This window comes from Gorilla gorilla, chromosome 1, assembly GCF_029281585.2.
Source record: "Gorilla gorilla gorilla isolate KB3781 chromosome 1, NHGRI_mGorGor1-v2.1_pri, whole genome shotgun sequence".
In the NCBI taxonomy this organism is placed as follows: domain Eukaryota; kingdom Metazoa; phylum Chordata; class Mammalia; order Primates; family Hominidae; genus Gorilla; species Gorilla gorilla.
In genome coordinates this window covers 25,564,615-25,579,791 of record NC_073224.2, presented here as the reverse complement: position 1 = coordinate 25,579,791, position 15,177 = coordinate 25,564,615, and the positions used below count along the sequence as shown (strand labels likewise).

At 42.1% G+C, this 15,177-nt stretch overlaps 1 protein-coding gene across 4 annotated transcripts in view; it reads right to left on the bottom strand.

Moving 5' to 3' along the window:
- The window catches only part of ACTN2 (actinin alpha 2), a 73,343-nt gene that overhangs the window by 27,298 nt on the left and 30,868 nt on the right, over positions 1 to 15,177 (bottom strand). For 2 of the 4 annotated variants that reach the window (XM_004028646.5, XM_004028645.5), the window contains exons 3-7: positions 14,522 to 14,641; positions 13,346 to 13,432; positions 7,539 to 7,626; positions 5,801 to 5,879; positions 2,270 to 2,351 (exon numbers count right to left, since the gene is read on the bottom strand). In XM_004028646.5, the coding sequence (XP_004028695.1) occupies positions 2,270 to 2,351; positions 5,801 to 5,879; positions 7,539 to 7,626; positions 13,346 to 13,432; positions 14,522 to 14,641 (456 nt within the window). Of the gene's footprint in view, positions 1 to 2,269; positions 2,352 to 5,800; positions 5,880 to 7,538; positions 7,627 to 13,345; positions 13,433 to 14,521; positions 14,642 to 15,177 lie in introns of those variants that run through there. The other 2 variants (XM_063708022.1, XM_063708023.1) reach the window with 2 other exon arrangements.

The following is a 15,177-nucleotide window of genomic DNA, read 5'->3' as shown; positions in this document are numbered from 1 at the left end:
GGAAGATTCTTTTGAGCAATTATTCTGTAAAGATAATAATACAGCGTGTGAGCATTCTTCTGAACCATTAAAAGGGAAAGATGAAGAAAAGTATGGAAGATTAGGAGGAAATGAACACAGTGCTAACACACCCCATCTGCCTGGAAGGATGAGCAGAATGGACATCTGCCCAGACCAGGACTCAGAGACTAAGGAAAAACCAAACAACTGAGAAGAGAATATTAGCAGCGCCAGAGTAACACTGATGATGATCCTGCCAATAATTCTACGTGAGTGAATAGGAAACTCATCCCCAGTTTAGGATATTAGGGAGGCATGAATAAACTGGAAAATTTACTAACTGTTGCCTATTTTCTCCCTCTTTAGTACCCTGGCTATTAACCCAAGTGGGAAAACTCGAGATAGTTATTTATCATATGAAAGGTCAAAAGAAAGAGCCTACAAATATAAACTTAGCTTAGGACAGATGGAAAAAGAGGAAAGGAAATTTCCTATGTTCCTACTTCAGTGTTTTATAGACTTTGTCCCTCTAATGACTTTTAGAGAAACTATAAGTAGAATTCCGAATAATGCATTCAAGTGTTAATACCCAATAATACAGACGTTTGATTAAAATGATTAATTAATGAGCAAAATTAGAGTTCTAATTGAAAGATTGCTGTTTTGGGTTGAACTGCATTTCCCAAAAAGATACAGTGAAGTCTTTACTTCCAGCACTCCTGTGAATGTAACCTTATTTGGAAGTTAGATCTTTGCAGATATAATCAAGTGAGGATGTGGTCATGCTGGAGTAGGATGGGCCCTTAATGCAATGTGACTGGTATCCTTGTAAGAAAATATTCACAGGCCAGGCACAGTGGCTCATGTCTGTAATCCGTGCACTTTGGGAGGCCGAAGTAGGTGGATCACCTGAGGTCAGGAGTTTGAGACCAGCCTGGCCAACATGGTGAAACCCTGTCTCTACTAAAAAAACAAAAATTAGCTGGGCATGGTGGCGCATGCCTGTAATCCCAGCTACTCAGGAGGCTGAGGCAGGAGAATCTCTTGAACCCGGGAGACAGAGGTTGCAGTGAGCCCAGATCCCACCACTGCACTCCAGCCTGGGTGACGGAGTGAGACTCTGTCTCAAAAAAAATAAAAATAAAAATAAAAAAAAGAAAAAGAAAAAGAAAAGAAAATATTCACAGAGGGGAAAAGGCTGTGTGAAGACAGAGGGAGAGATTGGATTGATGCTGCCACAATCCAAAGAATGTCTGGGGCTTCTAGAAGCTGGAAGAGGCGAGGAAGAATCCTCCCCTAGAGGCTTAGGGAGCTGCCTACTCCTTGATTTCAGACACAGCCTCCAGAGCTATGAAATTTCTGCTGTGTTAGGCTGCCCAGTTTGCAGTAATTTGTTACAAAGGCCATAATACAATTACCAAAAGCAAAGAGGAATGGAAGATTGACAACTGACTATAATCAATTTCCTTAGTTTTCCCCAACATCACTAATTAGTGGAAGTAATGGACCACTAGGGAATAATAATATTTACAATAACAAACAAGGTAATATATGAATATAAGCTTCTTGAGGGCATAAATCATGAATAAATAAAATGAGCGAATGGTGTCCACACATTTGTGCTTTCAGTGGTCTGCTGTAGGTACAGCTCACACAAATTCACCATATAAAAGGGACAAAAAAGTATTTGAAACAAGTCCCCAGAATGAGTGATACTGAAGTGCAAAATATATGGAAGTTCTTTCAGCTCTAAATAAATGTAGATGAATTAAAAATAATATGTGAAAGTTTGGATGGTACACTGATGGTTGAATGCTCCATATTCTATATTTCAATTCTCTAACTTCTGGCTGGAAGGAAGGAATTTTTTTCTCTTAAGTATGTCACAAAGGGATTTATTTGCTACACTTGTCCCTAAGTGGTTAGGGAGAAAACATTATGTTGTTGGAAAAAATAAATACAGGAAATGTTTTTTTAAAATTATAAATAAAAGCATTTTGTTTCTTAGCCAAAGCTGAACTTTTTACCAAATCCTTTTCCTGTAATTTTGCTGGCTTGTTTGAGGGTACAATTTTTAAAAACAAATTTTATGAACAAGCTACACATGAAAATCTCTACTACTTATGTGGCCAGTGACAGAAATTTGTTAGGAATCCAAAGTACTTCGGATGTAACTTCGCTATAAAATTTTGCAAGGTCCCAATGTGTAGCCATAACATTCGTAGTCTTCAAATTTTCTGTAACTCAGCAAACACAATTTTCATCTCACCTTCAGCATCCAACATTTTAGGAATATCCAGGTGCTTCTCAGCGATTTCCATAGCCAGGTTAATATTTCCTATGGGGTCATCCTGTATGAAAACCAAGACAGTAAGATTTTTAAAATATATTTTGAAACAAGACTTATGAAGAATGTTTCTTATGTACCTCACTTTAGGCCGGACACCTTCCCACCCACACACAATCATAATAGTGTAACTTTCCTTTTCATCTTTTCCCAATCACTTCAAACATTTAGAGAAACATCAAAAATGACAGAAACCACAAAATCCATGCACACTCCAATCATAAAGTGTGAACAAAGGGTTTAAGAGAACAGATGCATTGACAAGAAAGGACACACTGAATCCATCAGAACTGATCTTCAGGCCTAGAAATAACATTTAAATCATTCTAAATAATGAAACATTCATTTTCCAGACTTGGAAGGGGATCTTGGAGAACCAGCACCCTGATTTTAAATACTGGAAAGCTGAGGGGTAAAGAGATGAAAGAAAAATGTTGCTAGCTAAAACTTTTAGCTGACTAAAGAGTGTTACTAGTGTTACAAAGGGCAAAACTCATGTTAAAGCAAGAAGAAATGACAAAACCTGAAAATCATTAAGTGAATTCATGAAAAAAATTTTGTTCTTAAAATTACATTTACCTTCCACCGTAAAAACTAGCTAAATATACATAACATAGCAAAATAAACTTAACCAGAGGTATATAACTAAAATAGTGAAAACAAAGAAGATGCAACATTTCTTATTTTGATCCACTAGAGAAATTCAAAAGAAATTAAGAATTTCAAAAGAAATGGAGGTAAGATAGAAAAATCAAAATGAAATGTGACTTTAACAAATTTTAATAACAAAGTCATTTCAATATTTTAGAAACCGCAATGTTTTCCAATGAGCACAATCATTTTTATACAGTGAAACACTGAAAAAGTGCAGGTTTCAAATATATTCACAGTGCTCAATGAAGAAACCAAAGTCAGCTTTCTGGCCTCACAGAGTATACAGCGATTTCAGTAAAAAAAAAAAAAAAAAAAGTGTTTAACTAAACGTTCTTTTAACAAAGCTTATCACCTGAGACTTTGTGAAAGCTATCTCATTTAGAGTGTAATTTAAATGATAAAATGTGCCAATTAAGTATTGATTTCCTACCTCAGCTATCGGCCATGTGGCCTCTGGTAGATTACTAACTTCCCACTTTCTTCATCTGTAAAACTGGGATAATAATAGTACCTACTTTACAGGGTTACTGTGCATTGTGAAGATTAAATGTGCACGTGGGATTTCATACATATGCATATATGCATGTGTGAATATACATGTATGTTTATTTGTTTATAACACTGCCTGCCCTGGTGCTATATAAGTATTACTTGCTATTGTATTATCATTTTTCTGCTTTCTTAAAGATGACCAATTACTACAGATCTACTGATGTTTTGTAATACAAACTGACCATAATAAATTGCTAATGAAACTGGGTCTATGCAGTACAATCCCCTCATTTTGCAAATGAGATTAAGATTAATTGAAAAGAACTGTACCCTGTCTATATGCTTGGAACATTTCAAAGTAATTCAGGGGATAAGAAAATACATCCATTGAAAAGCGGGAAAAAGTTCCATTTTCATGGGCTACCTTAAAATATTTCATTCTTAACCTTTAGGATACCAGTAAACTCTTCACATGCTACCCTGTATGCCATGGAGGCAGGCTGGGGGCAGGAGGTAAGCAAGGGATAACTAAAAAGGTGGTGGAAGCCAGGACACTCTTCTTACGACCATCCATGCCACACGAGTGAGGTCAGCATGCAAAAGGGCTGGAGTCCACGCCCAAACACAGCAACAGCACGTGAATGGCGAGCTCAGCACACCAGCACCCAGCAGGAAACGTGTAGTGGCTACTGCAAAAATGTGTAGTAAGGGTGGGCCTTGCTTTTCCCCTTAAGTCTTTACACACCATTCTTTCTTTTCTTTTCTTTTTTGAAACTGAGTCTCGCTCTGTCACCCAGGCTGGAGGGCAGTGGTGCCATCTCGGTTCACTGCAACCTCCGCCTCCTGGGTTCGAGCCATTCTCCTGCCTCACCTCCTGAGTAGCTGGGATTACAGGCGTCTGCCACCACACCCGGCTAATTTTTGCATTTTTAGAAGAGGCAGGGTTTCACCTGCCACCACGCCTAGCTAATTTTTGTACTTTTAGAACAGACAGGGTTTCACCACCCATGATGGAAAAAGAAATCAAGGTCCCTTCTGAATCTTGTGGATGCTCTGTGCTGCCTTACACAGTATTATCTCTAAGGCAGCACAGAGCAGCCACAAGATTCAGAAAGGACATTGATTTCTTTTTCCATCATAGGTTACATTGTAACTACGTTTTTGTTTGGGAGTTGGTGTGTCACCCTGTGGCCCAGGCTGGAGGGCAGTGGTGTGATCACAGTCCACTGCAGCCTCAAACTCCTGGGCTCAAGCAAGCCTCCTGCCTCGGCTTCCCAAAGTGCTGGGACTACAGGTGTGAGCCACCACATCCGGCCTTAAAACTACTTTTAAAGAAAGAATTTGAATACTAATCTGAGACTTAAACACACTAAACCTTTACCTTAAAGGGAGAATTGCAGTTTTCTAAGTTAAATTTTCTGAAAAAAAGCAAAACTAAAAAAAAGCCTGCCCCAAAAACTTCTTTTGCAAGGCTACAAATGATATTTTCTAACAATAACAAGACAGTTATGAAGTAGCCCTTGTGTGACAGACGAGTTAATCAATTCTGAATAAATACGTCTACAACTAAATCCTCCAGAAAAAGTCAAGGGAACTTGACTTTAAAAAGGCTTGGATGGGCCGGGCACAGGGGCTCACGCCTGTAATCCCAGCACTTTGGGAGGCTGAGGCGGGCGGATCACGAGGTCAGGAGATCGAGACCATCCTGGCTAACACCGTGAAACCCCGTCTCTACTAAAAATACAAAAAATTATCCAGGCGTGGTGGCGGATGCCTGTAGTCCCAGTTACTCGGGAGGCTGAGGCAGGAGAATGGCGTGAACACGGGAGGTGGAGCTTGCTGTGAGCCGAGATCACACCACTGCACTCCAGCCTGGGCGACAGAGCGAGACTGTCTCAAAAAAAAAAAAAAAAAAAAAAAGGCTTGGGCTATCTGAATCTTTCTTCCCTGCAAAAATAGAGGTTCCACTTCTCATATTTAGAATCCAGGAATGTAAAATCTCTAAGGAACATATAGAAAGCCTTCATAGTAAATCAAGCCAAATCATCAAACATATCTTGATATGGGCAAAAAGGGATGACTTAACTTTGGGTCTTGTTTTCCCTGATTTTAAGAGGTAAGTGTTTTCCTGGCCACCCTTCATATTTGGATCATGGGAAAGGCTAGCTGGGAGAATGTGCTTTTTCCTGGTGGCCGTTTCTGCAGGTGGCCCTGGGGTTTGTGCTAGGCTAGTGCTGATGTGCTCATTTGCAGGACATGCTGAGATGCGTGGCTGGGGACACTGCATGCCAGGCCACCCAGAATAACCTTGTTAAGCTTTGAGTAGTCAATGAGGTCAGGCCGGTGTCGGTGGATGAGGGCACAGAGTCCAAGGCCATCTTTCCAGCTTCACAGCCGTCGAGAAGAACAGGAACACGTGTTAGTGGAGAGAAAGGAGCAGCCAGCATCTGCACTCGGTCAGATGTTGGCCTTCCTTCTGTCTGACTTCATGCACGGAGGGCCCCATGTAGCTTCCTCTTTACCCCACCCGGTGAGCTTGAACACTCATCTTCTTCCCAGGGTCCACGGTACTCCTCTCCTTTCGACTTCCTTGCCTGAGACTTGCCCTGTCTCCTGCCCTGATCTGGTCCGTGCTGGCACAGGCAGTGACAGGAAGGGAGATGTCTCTACTGCTGTCCCTGCTCGGCCAGTCCCAGGGTTCCTCTCTCTTCTCCAACTCTCCATTCTGGCCCTTACCCCTGAGTCTGCCCAATAAATATACACAAGGACGTCTACCCTGCAAATGTCCAGAACACACTTCCTCTAAAAGTTTTTAGGACGCTTCAAAAACCTCCATTAGGTCCCAGATACTCCTCTATCTTTAAGTTCTTTTTTTTTCTTTTTCTTTTTTTAAGGCAAAGGCATGTAGGTGAAGGAGGACATGCAAATAGCAGGGCAGATGTTTATTTCTGGTCTGTCCCCCCGTAGACACCAGCTCTAAATGCCCCATAGACAAGGGCAGGCCAGAGCTTGCTGGCGACAGCAGGTTCAGTGACAGCAGAGTGTGGGAGTTCTGTTCCTCAAAGGGTCTGGGGTAGGAGACCTCCGTGAGAGTTATCAGTGCTACAATGCTGAAGTACTTGGGCCAACTGGGAGCCAGAAAAAGAAAAGCAAGATGAGTGGATGCAGATCTGGGCACTCTGACTTTGACACCTGCAGAAAGTCCCAGCCCTTGATAGCTCCTCTCATCTGCCAAACAGCATGGTGTAGGGACAAAGAAGGATTCTCTTCCCCTTTGTCTTCCCAAGGCCTGGCTCAGTGCCTGACACTTGGTAGACATTCTGGGAATATTTGTTCAACTAGAAGAACCTCCCCAATTTTTCACCGTGGTTCATCCTTATCTTTCCTTTTTCTGATTATCGGTGGCCTTTTTGCATTCATGGGTAACCTAGCATCCAAAGGTGAAAATATAACCAACTCTTTCACTTCAACATCAATAATGACCACTCTACATGAGAAAGACTGAAGCGAGTGACAGAATCATGCTCTCCCCTGATGTCGAGATTTCATTCATCTCATTTCCTACAATTTTTCAAACATAATTTTTCTACATCTTTTGAATTTCAGCAGAGCAAAGCTGATGGATGAAGGATCTTTCTATTTCCTACAGGGCTGAGGGCTGAAGAGTCACTAGTGGGGGGTACGCAGACTCTGCCAGGGTCTCCCTCATCCCTGAGAAACAACAGCCATTCCTGCTGCCTTTTCCCAATACCAGGGTGAAAGCTAAAGTAAGATGCACGCTTACACCCCCAAACTCAGTAGCATCCTTCTGGTACTGCAATACCATTCACTTACAAATACAGTGCTGTTTACCAGCATGCTAAGGCTTAATCCAATGTTTTCCTCTGGGGGACTTTAAGCATCAAGAATTCTACAGCCTGAGTTCTCCTCGATACATAAAAGGCTTCTCAGACAGGAGGAAAACACGGGTGCACACAAACACCGTTCCCCATGCTACCCACAGATTCCACTGAGAATACAAGGACCAGGGGCCCTGGGTGCTCACCTAGTATGGAAGTTCTGAATGTTCACATTTCTATAAGGAGCAGTTTTCCTCTGACACCAAAGCAGCAGACCTTCTTTGGCAGATGTTTCTGTAATGACAGCCAAGAAAAAGTGGACCCAGGGAAATGTCGCTTAGTTCACTTAGCTCCTAGTCACTTTCGAAACAGACCTCCCAGGGGGTCGATCACCAAATACATCGTCTCTTCCTACAGCCTCGGCAAGTGCATAGGAGCCAGAACCCCGATCTTGGTGAGTAAATTCTGATGACACTTAGGGACTTCAAAAGGACAATGCAGGAGCAGTCACAAGCTCCAACATAAAAAGATACTAAAACTAGACTTCAGGGTGGTTGGTGACTCGCCCCTTTTTAAATGAAAATAATTTTTTAAATTTTTTTTGAGGCACAGTCTCACTCTGTCACCCAGGCTGGAGTGCAGTGGTGGGATCTTGGCTCACTGCAACCTCTGCCTCCCGGGTTCAAAAGATTCTCCTGCCTCAGCCTCCTGGGACTACAGGTGCCACCACCATGCCCGGTTAATTTTTGTATTTTTAGTAGAGACAGGATTTTGCCACGTTGGCCAGGGTGGTCTTGAACTCCTGACCTCAGGTGATCCACCTGCCTCAGCCTCCCAAAGTGCTGGGATTTTAGGTGTGAGCTACTGTGCCCAGCTGAAAATAAATTTTTAAAAACTGTATATACCCCATTGTGTGAGGTGACACTGCGGGCACCTATTATTCAGGACCAGAGACTAAGTGTCCAATTTGAAAAGGAGGCTGTGGATGCTGACAGACCTTTCCCTGCCTCTTGATTGACTGCATCCTGAAAGTACTAGCAAAGTTTAATACTGAGCACAATCTGTAATTGAAGTGAGTCTTACAGGACAATTGGATCCTTTGTATTCACTTAAGGTTTACTGTACACAATCCTGAAAAATATGCAAACATAAATAGTCTACAGTGCAACTCACATGAAAAAATAAGCTGTGTGTAGTTGATGACAACTAATCTGTCATTCATCTGGTTTGTAATTCATACTCTTAGGTAAATGGAATTCACAGATGCTACCACATTTCAAATGTATTCCTTTGCCCAGTGATTTTGTAACACTTAAAGGGTTTTATTGGTAAATTTCAAGTTTGGCCAATTGACTTCTCACCAAAAAAAAAAGGAAAAACCCAGCACCATCTGTGATGACCATAAAAATGTGCCGCTCAGACATCCCACGGCTTCAGCTGCGAGCACAGGGCAGGCAACTGACGTGCCAGCTGCAGCCCCCTGAATGCACCACACCCCTGCATTTCCACTGAGGCCACATTCCCCAGAGCTGCTCCAGCCAAAGACTGGGGGGTAAGCAGCAGAGCTGAGACACCCCTATGCGACGTGAGACTCCTCTCAGGGCAGCCTAGGATTAAAGACTCCATCAGCCTGGCAAAATTAACCTCAGAACTGCACTGCAGTCCGAGACCTTCTTCCCCAAGCCTCCTCCCTTCCTCTTCTTGGCCCGGGTGTCAGCCAGGAGCTCTGGTCTGAAGGCTCCTCAGGCATCTCCTGCTCCCTCCCCTTCATCCTGCATAGGCATTTTCCCCAAAATATCTCCTGCACTTCTGGTATGGCCTCAATGTTGGTGTCTTCCCGCCCATCACCAAATTCATATGTTGAAGCCCTAGACCCTAATGTGCCTGTATTTGGAGATGGGGCCTTTAGGAGGTGCTTAGGGTTAGATGAGGTCACGAGGGTAGGGCCCTCATGATCGGATTAGTGTCCTCATAAGAGAGACACCAGGGAGCCTGCTCGTTGGCAGGTTCTCCCCCACCCCCACCCACCACGTGCGGCACATCAAGGCAGCAGCCATCTGCAAGCCAGGAAGAGGATCCTCACAGAACCAGACCATGCTGGCACTCTGATTTTGGACTTCCAGCCTCAAGAACTGTGAGAAAATAAAGGTCTGCTGTTTAAGCCGCCCATGCTATGGTATGTTTTTATAAAGGCCTGGAAAGACTACAACAATTTCTAGTAAGTCTTGGCACTTGCTTCCTGGAGGACCCAAACCGACACACATCTAAACAGCTCCTCAAAGCCACTTATATAACTTAGGATTCCGCCTATATTTAAATGTTAACAATTTAGAAATTCCCTAAAGCATGTCGATTCCTAACTAACATGGGGCCTTCCATCTTAGGAAGGGGTTGAAGTTGATTTTTTCAAATCAAGATAATTTTGTAATTATTTATCTAAATTGTCCATTTTTAGGCCAGGCACAGTGGCTCACACCTGTAATCCCAGCACTTTGGGAGGCCGAGGCTGGTGGATCACCTGAGGTCAGGAGTTCAAGACCAGCCTGGCCAAGATGGTGAATCCCATCTCTACTAAAAATACAAAAATTAGCCGGGCATGGTGGCGGGCACTTGTAATCCCAGCTACTTGGGAGGCTAAGGCAGGAGAATTGCTCAAGCCTGGGAGACAGAGGTTACAGTGAACCGAGACTGCGCCACTGCACTCCAGCCTGGGTGACAGAGTGAGACTCTTGTCTCAAACAAAACAAAACAAAACAAAACAAAACAACACAAAACAAAAAACTGTCCATTTGAGTTCATACTTTCTTGGACCCATAACCCAGATAAAATACACACACCCCTAAAGTTCCATGTGCTATAACTTGAACAACTCCTGTGCATGTCTCTTAACTAGCAAGTGCTAGTTAAGGGAAAATAAAGTGAAACTGTTAAGACTTAATTAAAATGTGAATTGATAGGGACATTGAAATCTGGAACTCCACAGCCAGTTGTTCTGCCTGTCTTTGCAGTCCTGACCAATGTAATTAATAAGAAAAAGTACATCAGGAAGAAATAATGGGATGTATTTAATAGAGTTTAAATAAAACTTACCAGGTTAGAAAAGCAAAGGTACAGTATATCTACAACATCTTAAAATTGCTACTGAAGTTTAGATTTACAAGTCACAGAGTTTTACTTAATTTCTGCCTGAATACGTGCGAACACTCTTGGGCCATGAATGCCGAACAAGGCTTTTTCCTTCTTCAATTGGCTACTACAATCAAAGCTGACCCTCCTCCAACCCCAAATCCAGTTTTAGGCTTTCAGCAAAAGGTTAACAACCTTGTGTGAATGACGTACATTACTGGAAAACCTACTCCCGAAAGGTGTATGGGAAAGTGGAAATGCGGCCATTTGGCACAAACAGGTCCACACACAAAACCCTGATCATGGGTATAAAAAGCATGTTACAGATTGGCAGTAACATTTGTCATTGCATCACGAAGCACTGAATGACACCCCAAGGAGCTCCATCATCTACTTACATCTGCACTGCCTTCATCAACAGATATATTAATCTCTCATTTTCTTTTTCTTTTTTCTTTTTTTTTGAGACGGAGTCTTGCTCTGTTACCCAGGCTGGAGTGCAGTGGTGTGGTCTCAGCTCACTGCAACCTCCACCTCCCAGGTTCAAGCGATTCTCCTGCCTTAGCCGCCTGAGTAGCTGGGATTACAGGCGCAGGCCACCACACCTGGCTAATTTTGTATTTTTAGTAGAGACGGGATTTCACCATGTTGGCCAGGCTGGTCTCGAACTGCTGACCTCATGATCCACTCACCTTGGCCTCCCAAAGTGCTGGGATTACAGGCGTGAGCCATCGCGCCCGGCCTAATCTCTCATTTTCTTTCTTGGAAGAGGCCCGTCATTTTGCTGAAGGAAACTCACTCCTCAAAGAATTGTTTCTTTGTTTCTAATAACAATGAATTTTTCAACATACCACACATCATTAAAACAAATAAAGATGATTTTTCTGTAGACTTACAGAAGTTAAATGAGGTTGTTAAACAATTACCCCATGAAACTAAAGCAAATAAAAATATAAATTAGCAAACTGACAGTATCTACTGTGTTGGACACTGCAGAACCATCTGCTTGAAGAGATTTAGTAGGTACTTTGCTAATAAAATTATAATTTTTTAATGTTTAATTTCTTAGTCTTGTGAAGAACAGATTAATATAGCCTTTTATCGCAAAATTTTACAAAATATTGTGATTTAGCTATCTTGCTTTGGGCATGTTAATAACAATTTTGGGGAAAACTCTAATGGATAATACCATTCATACCTACACTTGAAATATAATTAAGTTTGAATTCATATTATCACTAATTTAAAATCTGTAACCAATCAGAAACAACTTGAGGTCAACTTCACCTCTGTAATATTTGTGGAAAAAGGATTTGCTAGACCAGCAACAGTGTGACCAAGATTTCTAAAAGTAGTATTTATTTAAAGTGGGTTCAACAGTTTAACTATTTAAATTTAGAAGTATATAAAAACTGATAAAATTATTACAACTTACAATTTTTAAATAAAGCAAGAATTTTAGGAAGCCTCTTGTTTCTTTCATTAGCATAAAGGAAGGTACTGTAATAGAACTATATTGTACAAAAGTTTTCAAAGTCAGACTATGTATTAATTCAAGCTGGCTGTCATTCCTGAGCTTGAATTGTTTTAATGCTATTAGATTTTAGTTTGACTTTTAGATGACATAAGTGGGTCTCCGGTGCCAGAAGGGAACAATTGAAGTGAATTTGAAGGTCCGTAAGGGCACGTACTGCAGGCTTCATGTCAGCTGGTACAAGTAGGCAAAGTGTCGTTTCTTAATGTTTGTTGGTTGATGAGTACCTAAAATCACTTAAAAAGACCAGAGTCTCACGCCTGTAATCCCAGCACTTTGGAAGGCCGAGGCGGGCGGATCACGAGGTCAGGAGATCGAGACTATCCTGGCTGACACGGTGAAACCCCGTCTCTACTAAAAATACAAAAAATTAGCCGAGTAAGGTGGCGGGCGCCTGTAGTCCCAGCTACTCGTGAGGCTGAGGCAGGAGAATGGCATGGACCCAGGAGGCAGAGCTTGCAGTGAGCCGAGATCGCGCCACTGAACCCCAGCCTGGGTGCCAGAGTGAGACTCCGTCTCAAAAAAAAACCAAAAACCAGATTCAGAGGCTACTGTGGCCTGGGCAGAATTATAAATAACGTCTCCACCCCTTACCACTCAGGTACCTGGTTACCTACTGGATTACAGAGTCAGAAGGGGCCAAATAGTTGGACAATGCAGCAGCCCTGAAACACATTCTGCAGTTATACACTTTGTGATTTGAGGGCCAAACAGGCAAAGCTCTAATTTTAAGAACGCCAATTTGACACTTTTCAACAGTGCTGAATTCATCAAAATATTTGGGAGTGTAGTTGGTGTAAAAGACTAAAGATTTTTATCTTCAGTGGCAGTGTCAAGGATTAAGATTCTATGATAATGATGAAACAGTAGTTAGGCCAAAAGATACAGTGACAATAGAGGTCTTGTTTAAAAAGAAAAAGAAGAAAAAAGAAAAAGAGAGGGAGAGAGATAGGGAGGAAGAAAGTTAAGGAAATAACAAACATGGGTTGCAACAGATTCTTTTTTTATACCAGGGGGAAAGAAAGTGTTTCAGTTGTAAGACTAAAGAACTCTGCCATAGCTGTAAATTTACTAGTATAATAAGCAATCAAGAAGCTCAATAAATGCTCATTTTAAAAAGCGACTTCTGTTCTGAACATGTGCTCATCTTTTGCAAACCGATTCCACCCCCATGAATGAAACAGTGCTGCCGAGGTCTTTTCCTATACACATACAAAATTTATAAGAACCCACTTACATGTCTCTCATTCAATCATGTAAGTGACTGTTGGACTTTAAAATATCTTGCTCAAATTTTAATTCACAAGCTCAATTTACAGATTATACAATTAGACTTTTAACCATGTCTTTTACCTTCAACCGAAATATCCTGAATAGCAAAGCGAAGGATGATGGTCCAGATCATACCCAGGGTCATTTTCACGTTGCCATCAACAATTTCTGCAGGTAAGAAAACAACAAATTAATGTAAAGATAATGTAGTCGGTACGTAACTTTTTTCCTATATATAAATGTTGACTTCAGAGCTATTGGAAAATGTGCATATGGATGGAAAGACCAGTTTATGTTTTTATAAGCATCGCAGTATGTCTGGTTATAAATACGGTATTCATAACCAAATGTCTCTAGTTTAAATAAATTCTAAGTTAATAATAAGCACAAATCTTGCATATGTATTATCAGTGAAAACCACCCGGGAGTTTCCAAAGTTTTAAGATGTAATAGCTAAGGTTTTTTTTTTTTTGAGATGGAGTCTCACTCTGTAGCCCAGGCTGCAGTGCAGTGACACAACCGTGGCTCACTGCAACCTCCGCCTCCTGGGATCAAGCAATTCTCCTGCCTCAGCCTCCTGAGTAGCTGGGACTACAAGGACTACAGGCATGCGCCACCACACCCAGCTAATTTTTTGTAAATTTAGTAGAGATGGGATTTCACCACGTTGGCCAGGCTGGTCTTGAACTCCTCACCTCAGGTGATCTGCCCACCTCAGCCTCTCAAAGTGCTGGGATGAGCATGAGCCACTGTGCCCAGCCATGAGCTAAAGTTTTAAATAATCAAATAAAGAGAACACAGTCTCATCTTTACCCTGACCCTTCTTACGGCATTCCGCAGCTGACAAGTAGCAGGACTCAGTTGTGCATACAGAGATATGGGTGGAAATCTCAGCTCCCGCTGACCTCACCAAATTCCCAGTCTCCCATAGAGAACAAAGAGGCCACTTCCTTCCTATTAGTTAGTTCTTATTAGGAGTCATTGGGATGTGTAAGTTCTTTCTCAGTCCTTTAAGTCTTCTGAAGATGACAGCATTATATTTAATTCTATGCTTTACAAAGAACCTAGAGCTTGGTCTCCCACTCATGGTACCATTTGTTCTTATCTTTGTGCACCGAGTGCCCTAAGAGAGAGGCTGATACAAGGCAGGTACAGTAAATGGTGAAAGGGAGGGAAGAAGAGGAGAATTCGAGTTGCAGCCCACACCTACGCTATTAGGTCAGTGCGGCAGACAGGACCACCTACCACACCTCTCACCTTCAGCGCCGATGGACACCAGTTTCACCCCTTTGCTGGCTATGTAATCCAAAGCTTTGTTGACATTAGCAATTTTGTGGAACCGCATTTTTCCCCGGTCAGGTTTGGGCAGCCTTTCCCCTGTTGGATGAAAAGAGAATCATGCAGACATAGAGACAGTGACCTCTTGATGCGGAATCAAGATGCCAAAACTAAGCATCCATTTTTTCCTTAAAAAGAGAAGGTTACATGACTATTTCTGATGCATGCCTGGTCTCTCTAAATCACAGCAATGAGGGAACACTAACCCAAAAACTTTCAGAATCAAATGGACCAGCAGGGAACCATACTATGAAGGACACATGCTTTTCAGATCTGCAGGGAGAGTCTGGTTTGGCCCATGATCCAACTTACAAATGAGTAAAAAGAGAAGCTGGTTAGAGTCCCTGGAGTATTCAGAGTTGCTGGCTAACGGTTAGAGGAAGTCAGGATGGCCAGTTAAAATCACAGAGGTGGCTGCCAGGGCTCGTTCGACACCTGATTATGAAGATAGATGGATCAGGGCAGATCTGCCATAATCCTTCCCAGTCACACTTCTCCAAAGGTGATCCATTCTCTAGTCCAAAGTCTAAATCAGCCAATTGAAATTCAGGACAAATCATAGCCCCACTGGGATT